Source organism: Zingiber officinale, chromosome 4A (assembly GCF_018446385.1).
Source record: "Zingiber officinale cultivar Zhangliang chromosome 4A, Zo_v1.1, whole genome shotgun sequence".
NCBI classification, from domain to species: Eukaryota; Viridiplantae; Streptophyta; class Magnoliopsida; order Zingiberales; family Zingiberaceae; genus Zingiber; species Zingiber officinale.
The window spans coordinates 133899594-133925903 of record NC_055992.1 but is presented as its reverse complement, the minus strand read 5'-3'; the positions used below and the strand labels follow the sequence as shown (position 1 = coordinate 133925903).

Below are 26310 nucleotides of genomic sequence, written 5' to 3'. Positions count from 1 at the left end.
TTGTTTGAACATGAATTATATTTTTTTTAAATCAAACTGTTCATAATGTATTGTTGAAAAATCTATTTTAGAAAATTTTTTTTTGATGTGTAAATTTATATCCATACCCTCAAATTTTAATTTGATCTAATATATTGGGAGCAATGATTTTTTAAATATAAATTAGTTTTTCATATTAAAAAAATATTGCTCTTAATATATTGGGTCAAATTGATATGTGAAGATATAGATATAATCATAAAAATTAGACAGATACATAAGAACTGATTTCATATAAGCTCGAGAGTTTTAGGTCCCGAAATCGACTAATGAATAAAATGATTTGATTGATAAAAGAATCGTTTCGATTGGGCCAGTAAAGGGGTAAAATCGTTACAACATATATGATTTCGTCATTTTTTTACTTACCTACGGGATTTTGTCATTTCTCAAAGTTATCTACTAGTTTCAGTCACAAGCCGAAGATTATTTGGAGCAAAACTTGGAGCAGTTTTGGCAAAGCTATTGTAACTACTGTTTCATGTTGGAGGGTATTTTTTAGAATATGAGGTTTTTTTTCAAAAATAATTTATAAAAATGATAATAAAATTAAGCAATGTGTTTTTGATGAAAAAGCACATGTTGAAATGTGTTTTTGATGAAAAAGCACATGTTGATGAAATAGTTTCTTTATATTACGAGACTGGATCGTCGAGAACTGTTTTATTTATAGGTGAGATTTTATGAATCTTACTTATTAAATAAATAAATAAATAAATAGGATTCAGATCCTATCTATTAGCAACTCCTCTAAGAACCGATCAGGATTGTGTTCTAAGGATCTCGGCTGTTATATTACATATTTACCATCCCGTCCACGTTGAAATGACCCATTTCAAGGGTCCTCGACTGTTTCGATGGGCTGAATGGTACGACTATAAAAGCACTACATTTTTGGAGCCGCCTTCACTCGTTCGACCACTGACCGCCCTAGAACGTGGTCGTCTCCGGCGATCGGCACTCCATCGCCCATCTTCGCCTCTTCGAAGGCGACATGGGCTCTAATTCCTCAGATCGGCCCTCCTCCTCGGTCTCCTCTTTCGCCTCTGCAGCTGCATCTGGTGGCTCCCTGAAGAGGAGCAGAAACCGAACCCCACAAAATCCCCTCCGCTCGACGACCAAGAGAAAATCCCCTTTCGCCGACTTCGGAAGGTAACGAGGTTGTTTCTCCCTCAAAACCTTCAATATCTTCTCATCTGGTAACCTTCTTGTAGTTACATGGCGGAAAAGAACCGGAAGCTGGGAGCTCAATTTCGAGCGGATGCCGCCTCCGTTTCGTCACTCGGCTCCGATGGCGCTCCCGTCGATTCCGAAGAAGACAAGGGCGTCTTTCGTGGGGTCTCCATTTTCGTCGATGGCTTTACCATCCCATCCAGTCAGGTTCTCAGCTCTGCCGAAAATGATTAACTGGAAAACCTAGCTAAAGCGCTTCACTTACCATTCAATTCATGAGTTTGGTTATGGCTGAGATTTTACACACTGTTCTTGTACGACCCTTTGTAATTAGATGGTGAATTTGGTTATCAGGAACTGAGGGGGTACATGCTGAGGCATGGTGGGCGATTTGAAAATTACTTCTCGAGAGATACAGTGACTCATATCATATGCAGCAATTTACCCAATAGTAAAATGAGAAACCTTCGGTGTGGTTGTTGTTGCTCTAATTTATTTTGCACTTATATTTTTCTCTGACTGATCTCCTTGTGTTGGTTGTTTTGGTTTAGTGCGTTCAGCCATGGGTTACCTGTCGTTAGACCTGAGTGGGTGCTGCACAGCCTGGCGGCCAATAGACTCTTGAGTTGTGAGCTTTCTGCTGATGCATACTTCTTTTCTTAATCTGATTGCAGCTGTTATATCTCCTTGATGCTTGCTTATGTTAGGTCTTAGTAAACTGCAACAAGATCACGTTATAGGCAAGTATTTGTTGCCTATGATGCTGGAATACCATCTCTTTTAACAGATGATATTCAGGTCTGAATTTGTGCAGGCAAGCAATTGCATGTTTGTAGGGATGTGCTTGCAAAATAATAGGCCGAGTGCACTGGTATTATATTTGTAAAAGTGATTATGCAGACACAACACATTCTCTTCTTTTTATTTTTGGTACCCTGATGACTGATGAATAGCCAAAATTTGAAACCATCAAGCTTTTTATGTACAACAAAGCATTAGCCATCACAAAGAACTGGGATGTGCTATTGTTTGTTTCTGGGTGCACTATAGTGTTGAAGTTCCATCACTATGTAAATTAGCATGCTCCAGTTGGGTCAATATATGCGAGTGGAGAGCACAACAAATGGACACGCTATGTAAGTTAACATGTGGCTGCTGCTTTCACTCATTTTGTGATATTGATTCTTAAGCTCTTCTATTAAATGACATGCTTGCCATATTTTTTGTCTTCTTTTGAATGGTGAAATGCGTGAAGTGAAATCTGTGAAGTTGGGAGTATTCATTGGGAGTTTCTACATTGAAAAATATGGCAATTGCATTGCTTTTTTATGTAAATAGAGTAACAAAATGATATGGTGCTTGATGTTTCAGGTGATGCAAATGAAATTTATACTTATTAGATATTTGTATTACCTTTATATATTAACCACGCATCTACTCATCCTATATGACAAGGCAAGCTTATTTTGTGTTTTGTTTTCCTTAAGGGGCTCCGTATCAGCTTGTACATGGTGCATGCAAACAACAGAAACTCTCAACTTACTTTCGTCACCAGAGCATTTCAACCAGCAGCGATGCTAAAGGTTCTATAAATCATGATGAGGAAATTAAGGTTGGTCAAAATCACTCGGTGGTACCAACCGATGGCCAAACATCTGAATGTGGAGGGATAAGCATTCAAGTTGGTGATGTGGCATGCTTGAAAAGTGAAGAATTTTCTCAAGCAAGAGATGCAAATCAAGAACCCTCTGGTGTGTAAGATTACTTTGCCATTTTAGTTGCATTTGGTTCCACAAATGCTCATTGTCGTTAATGCTAGTATTTAAATAATTTAAGTCTAACGATTCTTTAAGTGTGAATTCACAGCTTCCGATATGGTACATTCAACTCTTACAGATCCCAATTTTGTGGAGAACTACTTCAAGGTGGTTTGATTAACTTGTTTTGCAAGTAAATTTACTTGTTAATATCTGTAAAGCTTTTTGGAAATATCTGGTACCTAATGTTTCATATCTTCGATTTAATGTTTCATATCTTCGACTTAAATCTAATTGCCTTTTGTTTATCTTATATTTCAGAAGTTGACTGATTGTTTAATATGTCAGTTTACTTTTGCAATTAACTAGGCATTTATGTAATTTACGACAACAAACCATGAGCATCATTATTTGGGTCAGTTATATGGATGTTATCCTGCAATGAACTCTATGCAAGACTCTATCATTAGTAATATTCAGATATTTTAAACTGCTTTCAGTTACATTAAAGAGTTTTATCTGTTCTCTCTCTACCACTCACCCTTCAACTCTGGATTCTACTTTTCAAACTATACAACCTATAGTGGTCTGTAAACATGTCTATGCATGTTTCTATTTTCTCATATTTATCATTTATTAGAGCTTTTCCTAGTCTGCAATATATATGCCATTATCTATTTTCTCCCATTTTATCAATTACCATGTTTTAGAGCTGTACCCAGTTGCAACCAAATAATTGTTTTTCTGTTTATCTTTCTAGTAACTGCACACATCCATCCTATTATTCTCACGTTTGCTTTTCTATTTTTTTGTGCATGTTATTTTCTAATTGCCAATACTAACGCATAAAATATAATTTGTTCTACCTTCATCTTATAAAACTATACAATTACGTAAGAGGCATGTCTTGATTGCAAAATATCTCCATAGTTTCCTCTCCATTTAAAGTTTTCATTATGTTATTTTCAACTCTTTTTTGTGTCAGATAATATATCTTAGATATTCGAAAATCCTTACTGTAGAGATTCTTGTTCATCCATCTAAACTTTTTCTTCACTTCTTTCTTATTGTTGAATTTACATTTTATACAATCAGTTTTGGTTCTACTTAAAATCTTTAGTTAGTTTCTCTCTGCCATTCATTGTTGTCCTTGTGTGTTGTTATAGCTGAACCATCCATATAAAGTTCCAAGTTCCAGTGAATGCGACCTAAACTAATTTGGTTGAATGTTACCCTACATGGCTTGCATAGCTGATTTGGAACTTGGAAGTGGAAACTGCAACACACTAAACCATAGACAAAGATCTCATAGAGATGGTGATATCTCAAAGAGATGGTGATCGACTTTAGCATACATTAAGTAGCATTTTGTAGTTCATTTCTCTCAGTTATAAAGAGAGGATGAGAAGTTATTATTTGGACATCAGAATCAGGATGAAAGATGATAGTGAGTATAGTAAGTAGTTATGTATAATTTACCTTCAAGACTTAATAGAGAATACAAAACAATAATCTTGTTTTACTGAGAAAAATGGAGAACAGCTGAAATAGAATAGAAAATGGAATTAGGGAGAACAGAAAGTGTCTATGTTTATCATTGTTATGGTATGCCCTATATGTACCACTGAGACTTTCTTTCTGTTCTAATTTTGCACTGTCATTTGGCTAGAAGTTATTGAGATTTTTGTATTTGTATACATTCAATTTCCCCTCTACTTACAAGGATTCTAACATTTATATTTGGTGGGGAGTGGATCCCTATAGTTTCATTCGTTAAGAGAGTGTGTTCTGAATATTTGGTTTGGACCTAACTATTTTGGTATTTAGAATTCCAGGCTGCATTTTATTGGGACATGGAGAAACAGGTACCGACAGCGATTTTCAAAATTGCTTACTGGAGTTAAAAGCAGCAATGAAAATTTGAAGTGTCATTCAACCAAACAGAAAACTGCAATCATACACATCGATATGGTAAATTATTATTTTATTCTATAGATATCTGTCATGATGTTGTGTATTTTTCTGTAGTCCCTGCTCTGACTGCTGTCATCTACATTTGGTGTTAATTTTGTAATCGTTGCCCATATTGTTTCTTGTGTACTAAAAGCCTTGTGTTCCTTCTAAGGACTGCTTTTTCGTTTCGGTGATTATAAGAAACTTCCCAGATTTGGTTCATAAGCCTGTAGCAGTGTGTCACTCTGACAACCCCAGAGGAACTGCTGAAATATCATCTGCCAATTATGTGGCAAGAAATTTTGGTGCAGTTTGAGTGCATACACCTTTTAGTGTTCCTATGCTTGACGATGATAAACATAATTCACCTTTTATGCATACCTTTCTTTCAGGTGTTAAGGCTGGGATTTTTGTCAGAGATGCCAAAGTTTGCTGCCCTAATCTTGTTATATTGCCTTATGACTTTGAGGCTTATCAAGAGGTAATATACACTTGATTGCATGATTCTGCTACCATATACAATGGAAAGTTTTAATCTTTTCATTTTTTTAAGATGCTCATCAAGCTAAGCATTCTGCAGGTGGCTGAGCAATTCTACAACATACTACATAAACATTGCAGCAAAGTTCAGGTACATATTGCTACTACTTGCTACTTAACATGTGTATCAATTTAAAAAATCATAAATTACTTTTGAGTCTAAAAATCATCTCCTATAATACTTGACTACGACTGGTTGCAAGGGAATTGGTAAAATCTTGTACTATTATACATATATGCAAGCTTGGTAATCAGTACTTAATTCATCAAAACAATCTTCTTGAGAGGATAATCAAATTGGGCTGTGCATGTTTTTTTTTTTTTTTTTTGCATTAATTGAGTTTCACTGCACACAATGCAATTTTTTTTTTTTCTATTTTAAATTTAAGTTCATCTTTCTATTTATCCATCTTCTTGTTTTGTTTGTCCTAATCTAACATTGGATGAATGTGCAGGCATTAAGCTGTGATGAAGCATTTTTAGATGTGACAGAATGTGATGTTGATCCTGAAGACATAGCATTGGCCATTAGGAAGGAAATTGCTGAGACTACACGTTGTACAGCCAGTGCAGGAATTGCTGAGAATTTGCTTCTTGCTCGTTTGGCTACTAGGTCTGCAAAACCTAATGGTCAGCGATTCCTTCCATCTGAAAAGGTGGAACTTCACATTGATGCATTGGTTGTTAAAGTATTTCACATTTAGTTCGTATGTGTCATTATACCCAAATTTTTTTAGTGGACTTTATTCTAAAAAGTCTGTTGTATTACCTTCATATCATTATTTCTTTTTATTTATACCAAATCTACCCATTTTTGAGTACTATTGTATTGTGGGATTGGGGTAGGTAGAAGACTACTTAAATGATCTTCCTGTCATGGAACTTCCTGGCATTGGGTATGCTACACATGAGAAGCTTAAGAAGAGGCAAATTCAAACCTGTGGTCAAATGCGCATGACTCAAAAGGTTTTTTCCATTAATTATTTAATATTAATTTGCTTATATTGTTCAGAGGTTTGTTATTTTATTTAATTATTTAAACTTCAATGTTGATAAGATTTCTTATGCAGTTTTACACCTTCATTCTTTGCATACGCTACATTATTTGTTCCAATGCAAGCAGAAAGGTTAAACATTTCTCCAGTAACCAAGTTCTAGCTTTTAGGTCATGAAGTCTTTATTATTCAATTATTAATTTATTCCTTATTCTTTTCTTTATTCTCATAACTATTGCGTTATAAATAATTCACTTTTTATTCCATCTTTTCTGTCCACCTTAAACTTCTATCATATTACATTTCAAGGACCTAAATTATAATTTATGAATTTCATTATCATTCACGATTCTTGTTTAGAGATGACCTCAAAGTCAGACCTCAGTAGACACAAAATTATTGGAGAAGATGGCACCACGTGTTGCTCCAAACACAAGCGTGACTTTATTCAAGTAGTGTGTTACATCCAACACCTATCACTCCTAGGCACTCACTGAGGCGGCCAATCAACTGCTGAGGTTGTTCTAAACAGGACAAACAACTTGTGATTTCACAACAAACAATAAATGTGGGTATTATTAACAGAATCTACAGTCATTGGCTGCATCAACTCGAGGCAGCAAATCCTGAAAATTGGATGGCATGGTTTTTGTTGTATAGTTTCTTACTTCTGATATGTAATTATTTCCCAGCGTAACACAAGTATGCAATATTACTACCCATTACTAGCAACTTGTTTTCCCTACTTTTTTCAGAAGGCTGTTAATTATCAAATAAAAACCACTTGTTTGATTTATGTCTATAGGAAGGTCTGCAGAAGGACTTTGGTGAAAAAATTGGTGACATGCTGTGGAATTATTGTCGCGGAATTGATAATCGAAATGTTGGAGAAGTTCAGGTTTGAGAGCATAGTTGAATATTCCTGTTTATTGGAAAAAATTCAAATATATTAGGAAAAACTAATATATGGATAGACCATTCTACTTAAGTTACTGAATTCCATTATCTCAAGAGCGTGTTGGAAGATTAGTTACTTTTATAGTTGGAAAATTAGAAACTTCGAATTTTTCTGCAGGAAGCAAAATCTATTGGTGCTGAAGTTAATTGGGGAATTAGGTTCAATGATATGACAGATGTGGGTTTTGAGCTGGAATTGTTATCTAAATTTTATTGTCTTTATGGTGCAGGAATGGCATCATTTTTTATGGTGTTGTATCTTTGTTGAATTTCAGTGTAATCATTTCCTCATCAATCTCTGCAAGGAGGTCTCATTACGGCTTCAGGGATGTGGAGTACAAGGTCGTACTGTTACATTGAAGGTATTATACATCTACAGGCTATTCAGAATGCAAAGCTCTTATATCTGTCATTTCGAAGTGCTATGCATGGATGCCCTTAACACATCTTCAGGTGAAAAAAAGAAAGCAAGGAGCAGCTGAGCCGTTAAAGTTCATGGGCTGTGGGGACTGCCAAAATATGAGCCGGTCCATTACGGTATTTATTAAATCTGAGGAGTTTTTATTGTTTTTTTTACTTCATATTTTCTGCAGATGCATCATCATGTGTAACTAATTTTCTTGGTTTTTGCAGGTACCTATTGCCATAGATAATGAAGCTGCCCTTCTGAGAATAGCGAAGAAATTTTTGTCTTCTTTTCACATTGGTAGGTCTTAGTTTGGATCAGATCAATGTCTACATAATAGTACTGTTAGACTATAAGTTCCCATCATGAGCATGGTGAGCTTGTCTTCCTTCGGCTTGTTTGCTTTTTAAGCAAAGTAGTCAAGGCTAAGAAGTCTCTCCATGACACTTAATCCAAGTCAAGGTAGTACCTAGGTGTAGGAACAACCAACAAGTCTTCAGGTAGTTCAGATGTATGAACTGTTTGTTATTTAGTACATCTCATCTTTCAGGACCGAATAATACATCTTTAATTATGACCTGATTTAATTGTGAATGCATTTGAGGTTATCGGTGTGCTGAAAAATTATATATTTTCTTGAATTATAATGCACTTCTTGCAAATCATGTGATTATGTTTGTCTTCTCATAGATGTCAAGGAAGTCCGAGGCATTGGTTTGCATTTAACAAAGCTTGAGAGTGCAAAAATTACTAGGAAAGGTATGTTAGGAAGTTTGCTTGATAATTCTTCACACATGGTAGTGATGTATACTCGACCCTGATAATGAAGATAATGATGTTGAGAATGGAATTATATGAAGTACCTCGATGCATTCTTTAAATTATTTATCATTGACTCCTATGATTTCTTTTTCCTAAGAGCTAAACCAAGATTTCCTAGAAGTTAAGTCCCTTCATTTTAGCTTATCACAGGTTATCTGAGACAATGCTGTGGGAGTTCCCACATTCATATTTCTGGTTATTTAGGAATTGTGCAACACAAGGATCTTTAGGGTTCTATTTTGCTACATATTTTGTTTGAGACCAATGCTAATGTCTGTTTCTTCTTTTGATCAATTCTAAAGGTCGTGAGAATATAGCAGTATGGCTCAGTTCTCCTATGCATGCAACGAGAAGCAAATGCAAACAAATTAGTCAGTCTGACAAACAATGTGATAATGGAGGTAAAGCTTATAGTTTTATAGTGTTTGGGAACCTTTTTTCTTGGCATTGCATGTCCATCTGTTAGATGTGATCTCTTATTCACAGATGCCCCAATATCATTGCAGATTTTTTATTTTCTAGTGGGCCACCAGAATCAGGAGATTTAGACAGTTCACATAAGCTAGATCAGGACAAGCCTACTCTGCTCTTTCAAGATGCAGGATCTAATTGCTCTTCGATTAAGGGTGCTGATTGTGTCAGACCAATTAGATCATCAGTATTGCCTCCTTTACAAGATCTTGATATAGATGTGGTTAGGAATCTTCCTACTGAAATTATATTAGAAATGGATGTTCTTTACAAGGGGGAATTATCTGATCTTATCAGCAAGAGCAAAGGGAACAATTGCTTGACCCATGTATGCTCCTCTACTGTATCCTTGATAGATGCAAGCACTAACAGTGCTGACGCAGGCATATCTGATGCACATATTGATTCTGTGAAACTGGGTCTAGATTCAAAAGACAAGGGGAAAATGCCTATCTGTGAGGTACATTTTTTTAAAATCAGTAGTGTACATTCTTTTGTTGTTTCCAGTTGATTAGCTGAAGGATCATTTTGTTCTTTGCTTTCGATTTTATTATCTATCATTAGGTGCTCATTTCCTTGGTCATTTTAGAATTGTTTTTGACATGCTAACATTTATTTTGTCGTTGAATTGAAGATATTCAAGTCTCCAGTTCATGTTTGGGTTGATGATACTGATCCGATGTGGAATTTAAGATCTCATACCAGTAACATACCAATTTGTTTTACACATGGATAAATATAGGCATCAATATAAATTAATCAGCATGAGTTAGAACATTGAGAACGATAATTAAAAATTATTAATTTGCTAAAGTTCCTCAATGGCTATTCATTCTGGAGCTCAAAATCTTAGTTGGCCGCAGCTGCATAACTTTTAATATATGTGTAGCACATGCACATATTCATCAGAATAAACCTTTAGCCCTCCATTGACTGTAATAGCATTATATTGTTGTGCTAGAGCCCTATAATTGTGTGTGCATACATGTAATCTTTCTTGAATGAAACAAGAAAGCATACTTTCAAACAGAAATCTGATTACCCCTTTGATTTTCTGTTGTTATAATCTCACCAGCCTTTTACCTGAAAATCCGAAGGTGAACAATTTCTTGCTTAAATGTTACTTGTATTCCCTCTGCTTGTGGACCTTCTGACATTTCTCTCACCTCATTTGTATTTTTTTTCTCAAAGAATGTGGAGAGTATCAGCTATGTAGATCAAGTAACGATGGAGCCTAAACTGTTTGATTTAATGCCTGCATCTCTAAGCCAGGCAGATGCTTCAGTTTTTGAACAGATGCCTGAAGATGTGAAAGCTGATGTACATGGCCTACTTCCACTTCACAGAGAATTAAAGGTCTCTAAAGATTTTTATACTTGCTTCGACTTTCCAAGCTGTGTACAATTTCCAGATCCTCACTTGAAAACCCATCTTTGGTCGGGTGATCCACCATGGTGGGTGGAGAAATTTAATACAAGCAAGAACATTCTTCTGAACGTTATTTCTAGGCATGCCAAATCCAGCAAAGATATTCGTCTTTCATCTATTTTGCAGTCTGTAGCTCCATTCCTGTTGCCAGTTTGTGAATTAAGCAATGAAGTATATGCTGAAGCAATCTGTTGGTTACATGAGCTTCTTGCACAGTATATTGTTCTAAAAATTGGGTCTGATATTGAGGAGATTTATAATTGCTTTTGTTTTCTAAAACGGTATGCTCATTTTATTTGGACTTCTTATGTCTAGTTTTACATCTGAACTTTTACAATTTTGTTCCTGTTTATTTATGGAACGTATACTTGTCTTTGGAGAAAAGAAATGTGGTTAATTCCCATCTCATTCTCGTTTTCTTGTTTACTAATTGTTTTTATTTCAATTCCAATTCCAATTCGGTATGGTATATTGACTTGGTATGCCATTGTATTTTCAGGATCTCACCATCATCAAAAATTTTATTGCTAGTATACAATAGTGCACTTCCTCTTTTCCAGGTAAGTGCTTGGAACTTTGATGTTCTTTTCATATTAACTTTCCTGATGTTCTCGTGTTTGCTTGGGAGCATAAAAGTATTTTCTGTAATGTTTGGGCTCTCTGTTCTTATAGGCATATGGAAAAATGGAAAACATGTTTTTTTACTATAGATGGTTTGTAGATGGTCTATTGTTCTGGCTATCTGTAAATTGTTCTATTATACGGGTAACTGTTGATCATTCAATGCTTCATTGATGCTCCAAACAATTTGAGTAGCCTAAATATTGACATTTTAAATGGTTTCTGTTGCAAGATATAACCAAGGGAACTTTCATACAAAATACTCTTTGATTATTGAGGTCGAGGTAATACCGGTGATGAGCTTTTTACCCTCAAAATGATTATTCCGATCAACTTCTAGGGCGCACATTGAAGGTTATGGTTTTCATGAATAATTTGCTGTCATATCTGTTGGTTGCTACTCGGAAAACCTAGAGGTTCCACTGTACAAAATTTTGTACAAAGGTCTGAACCTTTTTCCTAGCTACCATGTGTTCTTTTAAATTAAATTTTGGATCGCCTGCGGAACTTAACACGTTTGATCCAAAACTTAATCTATTTGTTCTTTTAGGTTTTAACTTGGATCTCCTGCGGAACTTAACACGTTCGACCCAAGTCTCCTTAAGTTATTAATTCCATTAAATACTAATTTCCATAAAAGGTTCCCAGTACTGACGTGGCGAGGCACATGACCTTCTTGGATATGGGAGCAACCACCACCGACTAGACAAAACCTTTAATAGAAAGCTAATATTTAATTTCCTAAAATAACTTTAGGTTAACCAAAGAGAACAATCAAATCACAAGGAAAAGAAAGAAAACAAAAGAACACAACATCGAAAAACATATTCGAAATACTAGATCGTAAGCCTCTTGTATTTGGTATTATTTCCATAAATAACTAGCATGATGCGGAAATAAAAATTACTAGTTATACCTTGTAGAAAAACCTCTTGATCTTCTACCGTATTCCTCTTCTAACCTCGGACGTTGTGTGGGCAACGATCTACCAAGATGAGAACCACCAACCACCTTCTTCTCCTCCAAGCAAGGTTCGGCCACAAAGGAAGAACTTTACCAAAGAAGAAAATCAAAATACTAACCAAGCTCCAAGAGATGCTAACTTTCTCTCCTTCTTCTTCTTCTCCAGTAGTATCCGCCACCACAAGAACTCCAAGAGAGATGAAGTATTCGCCACCACAAGAGGAAGAGAGGAGAGGGTAATGGCCACAACACCAAGGAAAAAGGGAGAAAACAATAGTGTGTCCCATCAAGGCACCCTCACCCTTCTTTTATATTCCGCCTTAGCAAATTAGGAAATTTAATTACAATAAATTTTCCTTAATTTCCGACTTGATTTAATTGAGAGAAATAAAATAAAATTTCCCAAATCAATTTCAAGTGGCCGGCCATCATCGGAAAACAAAGAGGACAAGTTTTAATCAACAATTAAAACTTCCTAATTTGTTTCCGGAAATTTTAAAAATAAAATTTCTCTTTAAAATCTCTTCATGGTTAATAAAAGGAAATATCTATAATTTTAATTTTATTAACATGTGAATAATTTTAAAGAGAAAATAAAACATCTCTCCAATCTATAAATAAGGAAAGAGATCTAATCTCTTTCTTTAATCTTTATAAATCTTTTACAAGAGAGATATTTTAATTCTAATTCTCTTTAAATTATATCTTCCACATTATAATAAAAATTAAAATTAAAATTCTTTTTAATTTATTTTGGCCGCCCTACTAGCAATTTCATACCTAGGCTGGCCCTAGCTTGGTTCCCAAGCTGGCTTTAAGGTGGGTATAGGTGGGTATAGAACTCATAAATAAGAGGCTACGATAGGACCGAGAGGAGGAATTGGTTTGGTCTCCGATAAAATTAAGCATCCCGTGTTCGTCCCAACACAACTTAATTATATCAATGATAATTCATTCCACTGGAGAACTATCATGAACTACCGCACCAATCCCAAATTACATTTTGGGCTCCTTCTATTATGAGTGTGTTAGTCTCCGTGTTTAAGATATCGAATGTCCACTAATTAAGTGAGTTCGACAACTCATTTAATTAATATCTAAGTCCAAGAGTAGTACCACTCAACCTTATTGCCGTGTCAGACTAAGCAGGGTTTAATACGACAATCTTTATGAGCTCCTCTCGAGGACATTATCAACCTAGTATCTAGGACACGCTTCCTTCTATAATCAACAACACACTATAAGTAATACCATTTCCAACTTATCGGGTTTATTGATTCAACGAACTAAATCTCACCCATCGATAAATTAAAGAAATAAATATCAAATATATGTGCTTGTTATTATATTAGGATTAAGAGCACACTTCCATAATAACCGAGGTCTTTGCTCCTTTATAAAGTCGATATAAAAGAAACGACCTCAAACGGTCCTACTCAATACATCGTGTACTAGTGTAATTATATAGTCAAGATAAACTAATACCAATTACACTACGACCTTCTAATGGTTTATTCCTTTCCATTTTGGTGAGCTACTGCTTATAATTTATAAGATCGATAACATCATCTTCAGATGTGACACCACATACTATGTTATCTACAATATAAATTAAATGAACAACTACAAACAAATGTAGACAATTGACAAATGTGATTCTTTATTCATAATAAATGTTTACAAAGCTTAGCCTTTAAGATACATTCCAACAATCTCCCACTTATACTAACGACTAAGTGCCATATCTTCTACCATACATCCGATTCCCATTCCTCCACATGCCGAAAGCTTTTTCGGAAGGGCCTTAGTGAAAGGATCGCCAGGTTATCCTGATGCAATCTTGGTGACGACAACTTCTCCTCGCTCACAATATCTCGTATCGTGGTACGCGCTCTATATGTTTACTCATTTTATGAGCTCGTGGTTCCTTCGAGTTTCAATCGACCACTATTATCACAATAAATTGTGATGATTTTGGGCAAACTAGAATCACATCTAAGTCCATTAAAGCTCCCGAGCCATACTGCTTTCAGAGGCTGCTACATATTCGCTTCCATGGTTGAGTCCGAAACGCATTTCTGCAACACTCCATTAAATGGCTCCACCTCCTAAAGTAAACACATACCAGATGTTACTACTGTCCCTATCCGATTGGAAATCGAATCCGTGTAACCTACAGGGCTTGGTAAACTAGCATATAATCTAGTCCTTCTGTACTTCAATATACGCCATCAATGTCCTCGTCGAGGTTACTCGATATCTGCGACCACGCCCACCAGAAATGATATCGTGTCTCGTACATAAGATCATACATTAGCTTCCTACACCAAGCATAAGGAACGCTTTCACGTCCTCTATCTCTTTGATGTCTTTGGAGACATCTCTTTAGAGAGCTACTCCACGCCTAAAAGGTAAGAAACTTTTCTTGGAATCCTGCGCTAAAACGAGCAAGGATTGATCTATATATGAAGCTTGGGATAGACAACATTCTTTTCTTACGATCCCTTATAACTTTGATCCCAAGAATGCGCATTCTCCTAAGTCCTTCATATCAAATTGTTCGACAACCATACCCTTACGTCGATAATGACATTGTTGCAATTAACAAAATATCATCTACGATAGTACAAGAAATACCACCACGCTTCCACTTCTTTTATATACAAGACTCATCCGGACTTTGAATAAATCCATACGATCGATTACTTCATTAAACCGGATGTTCCAAGACTTGAAGCTTGAGTCCATAAATGGACCGATTGAGCTTGCACACTAGACGCTCTTTGCCTTTTTCAACGAACCCTTCCGTTTTCATATGGATGTTCTCTTCAAGACTTCCATTAAGGAAAGTCGTCTTCCATTCGCCAAATCTCATAATCCATATGAATGGATAAGAGTATCCGGATAGACTTAAGCGTGACAAGGTCTCCTCAATCGATTCCCTCTTTTGAGTGTACCTTTTGCAACTAGCTTTCAAGGTTTCTACCTTCCCGTTTCCTCTTTTCCTTTTGTAGATCCACTTGCATCCAACGGCTTTTACACCATCGGTGGTTCTACAAGCTCCCAAACCTTATTAGAGTACATGGACTCTATTTCAATTCATTGCCTTTTGCCAAGATCTATATCTTGGAGTGCTTCATATATCCAGGGATCGGGTTCATGTTTACCAGGGATCAAGTCCGCACTCTCCCAAAACATGAATCTTCCACTCACAACCCTCCCACCACGACGAGGCATTACTCGTGGTTGTGTATCATGTGACACGTGTTGCAATCTCTTGTGGTACTTCATCTTGTCCTGTTGGGTATACGTGTCCTCTAAGTTCTTCTAAAACAACTTTACTACTGGCTTATGATCCATTATATAGTCTTCTTCTAAAAACGGGCATTGGACAATGACCTTCCGGTCTTTAGACTATAAAATAAACCACCTTTCGTTCCTTTGGGATATCCTACAAACACGCGAACTTCGCGAGATTCTAACTTATCTGGTTTCAGACATGTGCTGGACTACCCCAACCGAATATGTCTTAGAGGTTTTCGCCCATTCCACATTCTATGGGAGTAGAAGAAACTGATTTAGAAGGTACTAAGTTCAGATATTTCTATAGCGTATCCCCAAAACGAATTCAATAACTCATCATCGATCTAACCATTTCCATAAGAGTCCTATTTCTTCGCTCTGCCACACCATTCTGGTGTTCCAGGTGCGACAATTGATCGAATCCCACCTCCGATAAGTAATTCCTAAACTCTCCTAAGAGGTATTCGCCACCACGATCCGATCAGAGTAGTGTCTTGATACTTTTACTCAGTCGTTTCTCCACATCACCTTGTATTCTTCGAACTTATCAAAGCACTCGGACTTGCGCATTAGGTAAATGTATCCATATCTCAAATAATCGTCCATGAAAGAGACAAAATATTCAAACCTCCTCTTGCCTGGACAGACACACACAAATCCGAGTGAACCAACTCTAACACTTCTGGCTCTATACCCCTTGGCCTCGAACGACCTCTTGGTCATTTTACCTTCAGCGAGATTCACAAGTTGGAAAATTTTCCAACTCTAATGAACCCAAAGTCCATCCGCTATAAGCCTCGAATCCTACTTAGTTAATACGACCAAGCCTTGATGCCAAAGATACGCTTCGTTCATCTCCCTTATTAGAATTAGAAGATGAGTTATAAATTTCCATGTTTGCTTTGTGGAAGAAATTGATTTAAAGTATATAAATTGCCAACTAATGCACTATACAGATAATCACTTTATTTCTTTTAATAACTACATCGTTACTAAAAGAAACCGAATATCCATCTAAAAACAGTTTAGAAACCGAAATTAAATTCTTTCTAAAACTGTACATAAAGACAATTTCTTAAAACCAAATTCTATTTCTACTAAAAGATAAGTAGACGTCTCCCATCGCAAACGCCACCTTAGTAGCATTGCCCAATGTAGACGGTAATTTCTCCTTCAGATAGTCGGGTTTCCTGGAACCCCTGCAAGGAATTGCAGACATGATCAGAGGCTCCACACCAGGTGTTGGTAGATAACACCGCTAAACATGTTTCAACAACTAGAGTATGAGATATACCTTTGTTTTGGTTCCTACGAGACGACAGCCTTCCAATGTCTCACCGCTACGGATGAAGCACTTGCCTTCCTTCTTCATTCCAAACTTTAAATCCAGATTCGAGATTTATTCACTTTCTTTGAACCTGTTTCTTCTTCTTCTTTCCTTTCGGTTTAAAGTAACCATTTTCAGATAGTGAATTTGAGCATCGTGACGAAATAATCCTTCGCGAAGTTACGTAGAGTTCCGCTAATGAATAAACCCTCTTATTCATATTATAGTTCGGCGAAAGCTCAAAACTTCTAGCGTTTGGAGGATCATATCGATCCGGGTTTCCCATCAATTTCTCCTCCAAGGATCAGATCTCGTTCGGATAAGCCATCATCTTTAGGATATGATCCCTCCAGGAGTACCCTCTTGCGTGGTGGTGTCATTATCTTTCTCGTGGCTTCTGGTGTACGAAGAGTTCCTTGAGATTGTTCATAATATCATTGTTGGTAAATCTTGATCCCGATGTTGCAATACATTTGACATTCAAGCCAAAATGTAACACCGCCATCTCATCCGCTTTTACCCATTTCCTATGATATTCAATCTCCTCTTGGGTAGATTCACCAGATGGGTGCATCGTGGCACTCGTCAAGATCGTATTTATAGCTTTCAGAAACAATGTCCGGGTTTCTTTTCCAATCTATGTAGTTTGGTCCAATAAGTCTATTCTGTTGAAGTATGATGGATGGTGGGTTGAAAGACATCCTAAGAATCACAAATAACTTTTGGTCGAACTCTAAATTTAGAATAATATTGATTCCTCAAACAATACTATTTTAAATTAACCAACACCTCATAACACCGTGAATTTTGTATGCGTTAGTGGACGATACAAATTCAACATTTGTAAAGGAGGGTTTTAACCCATTAATTTTATTATCTTGTCAACCTAACTTTTGAATAAAATTAATAGTTGGTATCATTCGGCACAAATAATAGCGGTGACTCCGATAGGAGGATACTATTAGATGTGTCAAGTGTATACCATTACTTGACACTAAGTTCATTAATAAGATTATGCCCTTCCGTTGGGAAGATCACACGCCTTAATTAACTTCCATAGTCATCCAAAATGGAAGTCTGTTCTAGTGATCCGCAAACAAGCTCATCCGTTATGGAGGAAGGCACTCGAGCCAACGCTTGTTTGCATCACTTACAAACCAAGATAATGGAGACCATGAGATTTATTTAAAAATCCCTCCCACTTAGTTATTTATAAATGAGAATTTTAACTACGCTAGCCTACTTAAACTTGTAAACTAACACGCACACGATATAAAAGCAATAAATAGAAAATTTAATTTTCAACTATTATGACTTTTATCTCTAATCGTCCTCCGTGTGTTGTCATCCCTGCCGCCATATTTGGCCACCGCCATCGGGTCTAGCTGTATCTTGCTTCCTCGTTCGCTGCGCCTCCGGTCCTTAGAAGGTTCCACGCTGTAAGATTCGATCCATGACATAAATAGAATTTTACATTTTGATCCTATATTCCATAAAAGGAATGTATACGTATCTAGATCAAAAATAAAATCCTAATAAAACTAAATACGCCTCCTGTATTTTAATACAATCACGCACACATATAAATTGCCCTTGACATGTCCAAGGGTCCAATCACATACATAATTAACTAAAAGCCATAATGGTTGGATCCTGCGTCCACAAAGTTAAGACATCCTACTATTATCCCGCCTAAATTATGTATGACGCATAATTAAACTAAATACCAAATACAGAGAGGCAACCCTAGCTCGATACCAATTGTTGGTTACTCGGAAAACCTAGAGGTTCCATTGAAAAATTTTGTACAAAGGTCGAACCTTTTCCTAGCTACCGTGTTCTTTTAAATTAAATTTTGGATCGCTGAACTTAACACGTTTGATCCAAAACTTAATCTATTTGTTCTCTTAGGTTTTAACTTGGATCTCCTGCGGAACTTAACACGTTCGACCCAAGTCTCCTTAAGTTATTAATTCCATTAAATACTAATTTCCATAAAAGGTTCCCAATCTTGACGTGGCGAGGCACATGACCTTCTTGGATATGGGAGCAACCACCACTAGACAAAACCTTTAATAGAAAGCTAATATTTAATTTCCTAAAATAACTTTAGGTTAACCAAAGAGAACAATCAAATCACAAGGAAAAGAAAGAAACAAAAGAACACAACTTCGAAAAAACATATTCGAAATACTAGAACGTAAGCCTCTTGTATTTGGTATTATTTCCATAAATAACTAGCATGATGCGGAAATAAAATTACTAATTATACCTTGAGAAAAACCTCTTGATCTTCTACCGTATTCCTCTTCTAACCTCGGACGTTGTGTGGGCAACGATCTACCAAGATGAGAAACCACCAACCACCTTCTTCTCCTCCAAGCAAGGTTCGGCCACAAAGGAAGAACTTTACCAAAGAAGAAAATCAAAATACTAACCAAGCTCCAAGAGATGCTCGCTTTCTCTCCTTCTTCTTCTTCTTCTAGTATCCGCCACCACAAGAACTCCAAGAGAGAAGTATTCGGCCACCACAAGAGGAAGAGAGGGAGAGGATGGCCGGCCACACCAAGGAAAAAAGGGAGAGAAAACAATAGAGGTTGTGTCTCATGAAGGCACCCTCACCCCTTCTTTTATATTCCTTGGCCTAGGCAAATTAGGAAATTTAATTACAATAAATTTTCCTTAATTTCCTCGACTTGATTTAATTGAGAGAAATAAAATAAAATTTCCCAAATCAATTTCAGTGGTCGGCCACATCATTGGAAAACAAAGAGGACAAGTTTTAATCAACAATTAAAACTTCCTAATTTGTTTCGAAATTTTAAAAAAAAATTTCTCTTTAAAATCTCTTCATGGTTAATAAAAGGAAATATCTATAATTTTAATTTTATTAACATGTGAATAATTTTAAAGAGAAAATAAAACATCTCTCCAATCTACAAATAAGGAAAGAGATCTAATCTCTTTCTTTAATCTTTGTAAATCTTTTACAAGAGAGATATTTTAATTCTAATTCTCTTTAAATTATATCTTCCACATTATAATAAAATTAAAATTAAATTTCTTTTAAATTTATTTTAACCCTACTAGCTTGGGTTCAAGCTAGGGCCACCACACCATCTAGGTAGGCCCTAGCTTGGTTCCCAGCTAGCTTGGCCGGCCCTATCGGTGGGTATAGGTGGGTATAGAACTCTATAAATAAGAGGCTACGATAGGACCGAGAGGAGGAATTGGTTTTGGTCTCCGATAAAATTAAGCATCCCGTGTTCGCCGAACACAACTTAATTATATCAATGATAATTCATTCCACTAGAGAACTATCATTGAACTACCGCACCAATCCCAAATTACATTTTGGGCTCCTTCTTATTATGAGTGTGTTAGTCTCCCCGTGTTTAAGATATCGAATGTCCACTAATTAAGTGAGTTATCGACAACTCATTTAATTAATATCTAAGTCCAAGAGTAGTACCACTCAACCTTATTGTCGTGTCGGACTAAGTCCACCTGCAGGGTTTAACACGACAATCTTTACGAGCTCCTCTTGAGGACATTATCAACCTAGTATCTCTAGGACACGGTTTCCTTCTATAATCAACAACACACACTATAAGTAATACCATTTCCACTTATCGGGTTTATTGATTCAACGAACTAAATCTCACCCATTGATAAATTAAAGAAATAAATATCAAATATATGTGCTTGTTATTATATTAGGATTAAGAGCACACACTTCCATAATAACTGAGGTCTTTGTTCCTTTATAAAGTCAGTATAAAAGAAACGACCTCAAATGGTCCTACTCAATACACTCTGAGTGTACTAGTGTAATTATATAGTCAAGATAAACTAATACCTAATTACACTACGACCTTCTAATGGTTTATTCCTTTTCCATTTTGGTCGTGAGCTACTGTTTATAATTTATAAGGTACTGATAACATCATCTTCTGTATGTGACACCACATACTATGTTATCTACAATATAAATTAAATGAACAACTACAAACAAATGTAGACAATTAGACCAAATGTGATTCTTTATTCATAATAAATATTTACAAAGCTTAGGCTTTCAGTATACATTCCAACAATATCACCTGTTGTAAGATTTATGAGAATTGGATTCTTGATAATAGAGTTCTGAGAAGCTGAAATAAAGCTGAATTGCTCCAGTATGGGGGGACTATCGCTCATACTTAAAACTTTTCTATTTCTATACACTAGTTTTCCTTTTACCTAATACTTCATTCAATATATATCTACACACTTAGTTTGTTGATTGCAAACAACTCATAGATCCTCATCATGATTGATTAATTGCTGCATTTATTTTTTGTCAATACTGATCTGCACATTGGAGGTTCTACTATTACTCTGCACTTCAATATTATGTATTTTCTTTGTGCACACGCATTTGTAATTGCATTCATGTGTTGTTTCTTATTCTTTCAAGCATCTTTGAAATGAATATTGCCACCCTGCTTTTGAGTTCAAAATCAAATTCATCAGCTTACTGTATGATATAGTTTGACATCTCCCCATCTTTCAGGCTTTGGTGAACGAGAATTACGGAGGGAAATTGCGTCTGTCGGTTATACAAACCACTGATGAATGAAAGCATCTTTGCCAATATGGGCTACGAGCATTCTTGCTTTTGCACTCGTTCGATAATGAAATTTTGATCTTGTACATAGAGGACACAAATGTAACTGTCGCTCGTATATCTATGTATATGTGTGTGTATTGTGCTTTATATGTTCATACTTGAGATTAACTTATTTGCTATTCTATTATGGCCAAATACCCAATTGCAGTCCCAAATAATAGAAAATTCTCAGAGATGGTTCCCTTCTGACAAGTCTAAATCAGGTCCTCTCTCATCCATTATTTTGTATGAAAGCTGTGCCATACTCAATCGATGTATACATTAAATATATTGATATTATCTAAGTTGATTTTAGTACATTTAGCTATCTACTGAAATAATGTGATATAGTGAATTTTCACCGTTGGTCCTTGTGTTTTAATGTAAAATGTCATTGTGCAAGTTGTCTTATGATTAAAATAAACTTAGTAATGAGGCACAATATCATTTACCAAACTAGTGAAATAAACAGGTTGAAGTTTATATTTATTTTGCAGTTGCCCCCTCAAATGTAATGCATTTGTATTATATTTAGGCAGCATAGTTGCTATGCAAAATAACATTTATCTATTTGCTATCTTTTATCTTCAGCTGTCTTTTGACCTTTTGTAGTTCTCTTTATGGGAATTGCAGGATTTGATCACCTCCATGAATCCCATCTGCCATCACTTGAAAGCATGAGCATGAATGATGAAAACAAGAAGCCCGACCAGGATTTGACGTGCCAGCATTGGGAGCAGAGTATGTTTTCCTGCAACTACTTTTTAATGATTATTGTAAACCAACACTCCACACCAAGAAACACTAGCTCTTTTTTCCCTTCTCTCTCTTTTCTTTTTTTCCCCTTCCCTTCTCCTCCAAAGTCAAACACCTGCTCATCATTTGGTCTTCCCTTTTCTCTCATGCAATGCAATGCAATGCAATGCAGTGCATGCCTCCCTTCCATTACTCCAAGTCATACACCTAGTCAGCTAGTGCATTACTCCATCTATTTAGTGTCATCCTTTTTTAGTTACATATTTAGGACGATCTATATGACTATAAGAACATTTTGAATAAGATATTTAATTAATTATCATTATTGCAAAAGGTTCCTTTGTTGCATTATCCATGTTTGTTTTCTTGTGTCATCACATCATTTCTCACTATATAAACATATAACACCACTAAGCTACTTATTCCTCTCATTTGCATCATCCCTAGCCCCATGAAGGTTCATCAATTGTTACTAGACCAACTCCCTTCTCCTTCCTCCTTATTTCCACCGCCCCCCTCCACCGCTGTTGCTGCCGCCGTCATTCCTCTCCAGCCACCCCAGAATCCTCAAAACTGCACCACCTCAATACTAGTAATTCATCACTTCATTATATATGTCTTCTCCTGATCATAGATGTAATTCCTTCTGGAAATATTTGTGTGCAGTCGTCTACAAGAAGCATAAGCAGATGGACTCCAATGGCGGAGCAGATGAAGATCTTGCAGGCCTTGTTTGAAGGCGGGATGCGGAGTCCAAGTCCGTCGGAAATCGAGGAGGTGACCGCGGAGCTGAGCAAGTATGGGAGGATAGAGGGGAAGAACGTCTTCTACTGGTTCCAAAACCACAAGGCCAGAGAGAGGCAGAGGCAGAAGTTGAACAAGAAACGCAGCTATCAACAGGATGGTGATACCGGTGCTGATCTCTCCAATCTCAATCTCAGGGTAAGAAGAATTAATCTAACTATTGAATTCTCATTTTTGGAAATTCAATGGAAAAAAGAAAAAGGATAAAAAAATTACTTACTATTTTCTTTGAAATGTTTAAAATACTAAATGTAATATTCTTAAATTTTTGGTCAACAAGATGGAATACTTCACTTAACTCACAGTTTAGAAGATGGAATATCATTTTCTAAGTTGTAAATGAAAGCTTGAAATCTCTAGGCGCACAAAATGGAAATTCCTCATTAAAAAATTAACAAAATTATAATATTCATGGTAATTATATAATCACTTCTGAAAATATTATCTATTAAATATTAATCACTTATAATTTTGTGATCTAGAAAATATTGTTAATTTACCATCTTTTATGTTTGTCAAGGATACAAGTAGATACAAACGCAAGTGTAATAAGAGTTGGAATTGCTTAGAGTTGAAGGAAGTTGGAGATGAATATGATGATCATGAGGATCAAACTTTAGAGCTTTTTCCATTGCAACCAGAGTTTAACTTCCGCAAGACAAGGTAAAATTGTAATTTATCCTTTTTTTTGGTTTATTTGTATTTAACTTGTTTTTGATCTCCTTTAATCGTTTAGAACTTATCTCTGTTTTTTCCCTTTAAACTGTAGTTTTTTTTAAAACAAAAAGATTGATCAGTTCAACGGATTTAACTTGAAAATTTTATGGAGATTCTAGCTCCATGGGATTACCAAGTGAACTTTAAGAAACTAGAGAATGATATATTTTTCCTTGAACAAGAAACATTGACACCAAATGATAAAAGCGTGGGCCATTTTTGTTGACTTCCTTGCACCTCCTTTAGTTGCATGCTCGTGTTCTTTCCATTATTGTCATTTCCAAGACGGAAAAAAACATTCTCAGGATTGAGTATGGTCTTTTTTTTTCTCTGGCGAAAAAAAGATTTTTTAATTTAAAATGAACAAAAATAAATTTTGTTTAAAGAAATATTTTTATCATTTTAATTTACATTGCACATAAAAGTGAATTTTTTAAAATTTAATTTAAAAATAAAAACATTTTCCTTATTTTTTTTTCACAAAATGTTTCATGACGCATGGTGGATTTATCTGAGAAGATGAATATATAAGTTAAAATATTTTCTTTGTTTCATGCTTGATTATGTCTTTTTGATAGTCAACCACATGGACCCCAAGCCCACTATGAGCGTGTATGTTGGTACTCAAAGGTCATCATAATATTTATTATATGTTGGGCTTCAAGTGGAGTGCTAGTACCAATTCCACGGCTAAAATTCATTTTGGGGCTTAAGGTTTCAACTCAATTGTAAAATAGTCCCTATGATTTTAATTTCCTTCAATTTAGTCCCTCGTATTATTTTCCGATAACATTTTCGGGCCAAAATGTGTCAAGTGACCAACTCACCCTTTCACTATATTTCATTCAAACACATAAAACCAAAATCATCCCTAACATATGAATATTAAAGAAAAATAGTCCCCAAGTTACGAAAAAAATATAAAATAGTCCCTATTTTATAAAATTATGATAAATTTTAAAAAATAATTTTATTTTTGCAATTTACCTAAAAATATATACAAATGTACAAAAGAATGTAATTTTCCAATGATACATCAAAGGTAAGTCCTAACTTATACAAACTAGAACTCCCTTGGCTAATTATTAATATAGTTGAAGTACTACTTTCCTATATGCTCAATTAAAAGGGATCCCACTAAAAACACTAAATGTCATCTAAATATTTTATTTGCATAGAATGAGTCTCATACTAGCCATATCTTTCTCGTTCCAGTATTGACCTTTCAGCTGCAATAGCAATAATATATAGAAGCTGTAATAGCAACAATATATAGAAACTGACAGATCTCTCAAATAAAAGTATTTTTTTATAGCAATTTTCTTTTGAAATCACAAAACAAGCTTTAACAACAAATATATTAATAGCTTTTCAATTTTCACAAGAAAATGTATCTTTAAAACTTCAGGATAGCAAAAATCGAGTTAATTCTTTATATCACAAAATAAGCTTTAACAACAAAGCATAAGTAGCTTTTCAATTTTCACAAGAAAATGTATCCTTACAACAAAAATCAAGTTAACTCTTTATATCACAAAATAAACTTTAACAACAAAGCATCAGTAGCTTTTCCATTTTTACAAGAAAATGTATCATTACAACTTCAGGATAGCAAAAATCTGAGTTAACTTTTACCATTACAAAACAAACATCAAAACCATCCACTTATGAATAATAGCCATCTTAAGTTGCATCATCCCAACCTATGGAGCATTAGTCAATGTTAAAAACCTGTGAAATAGTAATAAAAAAAACACATCAAAACCATATTCTTATGAATAGCGCGATGTTAAATAGAAAAGACCTTACATTTAAGATTGAGAGATCCTACTATTGTCTATAGTTGACATTAGAGAACTCATGTCCTGCAATATTTAAGAGAAATTAAGATATAATTGGAGAAAAAAAAACTCAACTACAATAAAGAGAATCTAAAAATAAATTATACCTGTTTCTTTTGCATATTTTGTGCACTTCGTTTACTGCAAGTTCTTTTATTGTATCTAATCTCATTACAAACTTTGCAAGTGACATGAATTGATCTTTTATGGCCCTTTAGAGGTTCATTCGGCTCCCTCCTACTAGTTTGCAACCTGCCTTGTTTGAATACTTTATTTTTTCTCTTGTGAGTTGGAGGCTTCAAAAGAGGAATTTGAGAGCATTTTTGGCCATTTATATTTATCAAAAATGACATTGATCATCCCATTATACATCTTGCAATATGCCTCCTTAGTCAAGTATGGATCCACAACTGCATCAGAACATATCTCATGTATAGAATATAACTCATCGTATGTTTACAGGGCACTTCACAAACTTGCCACTCTCTACATTCATAAGTTTTGTCCTTAAGATTGACAATGTACTTTTTATCATCATAAATTTCAAATAAAAATTAAGAAGCAGGTATTGCTAGTAACTTCTTCCCCTCTCTTTGATGTTTCTCCACTTTAGCATTTACCTTCGGTGGTAAACTAGTTTGCCAAGTTAAAGCTTTCTGATACCTTGTAAAGAATCTCTTCATGACCTTTGTCCTATACCACTCCAACAATGATATCACTGGCCTTTGTCTCATTTTCTCCAAAAGTGCATTGAAGGACTCTGTCATGTTAGTCGTAACATGATCA

General features: G+C 35.4%; 2 protein-coding genes across 5 annotated transcripts; both read left to right on the top strand.

The window, feature by feature from the left end:
- The first annotated feature begins 579 nt into the window (after positions 1 to 579).
- On the top strand, positions 580 to 23743 carry LOC121971327 (DNA repair protein REV1-like). Of its 4 annotated transcripts, XM_042522524.1 has the most exons (27): positions 583 to 1191; positions 1254 to 1419; positions 1567 to 1682; positions 1764 to 1840; positions 2700 to 2963; positions 3079 to 3137; positions 4797 to 4940; positions 5095 to 5227; positions 5315 to 5403; positions 5503 to 5553; positions 5918 to 6118; positions 6309 to 6428; positions 7263 to 7355; positions 7533 to 7592; positions 7690 to 7776; positions 7868 to 7951; positions 8048 to 8120; positions 8511 to 8579; positions 8945 to 9043; positions 9149 to 9573; positions 10305 to 10822; positions 11041 to 11101; positions 21311 to 21466; positions 21576 to 21630; positions 22040 to 22147; positions 22829 to 23104; positions 23487 to 23742. In XM_042522524.1, exons 1-23 carry the CDS (start codon positions 1034 to 1036, stop codon positions 21374 to 21376), a joined length of 3213 nt encoding a protein of 1070 aa, XP_042378458.1. In that variant the 5' UTR covers positions 583 to 1033; the 3' UTR covers positions 21377 to 21466; positions 21576 to 21630; positions 22040 to 22147; positions 22829 to 23104; positions 23487 to 23742. The 4 variants fall into 4 exon arrangements, with proteins under 4 accessions (XP_042378459.1, XP_042378458.1, XP_042378457.1 ...); XM_042522525.1 differs by having other exon boundaries at positions 580 to 1191; positions 5918 to 6092; positions 6313 to 6428; positions 21311 to 21630; positions 23487 to 23743; XM_042522523.1 differs by having other exon boundaries at positions 21311 to 21630.
- On the top strand, positions 22614 to 23745 carry LOC121972809 (WUSCHEL-related homeobox 4-like). Its single transcript, XM_042524435.1, has 4 exons — positions 22614 to 22754; positions 22829 to 23104; positions 23487 to 23629; positions 23736 to 23745. Exons 1-4 carry the CDS (start codon positions 22614 to 22616, stop codon positions 23743 to 23745), a joined length of 570 nt encoding a protein of 189 aa, XP_042380369.1.
- Positions 23746 to 26310: the final 2565 nt, after the last annotated feature.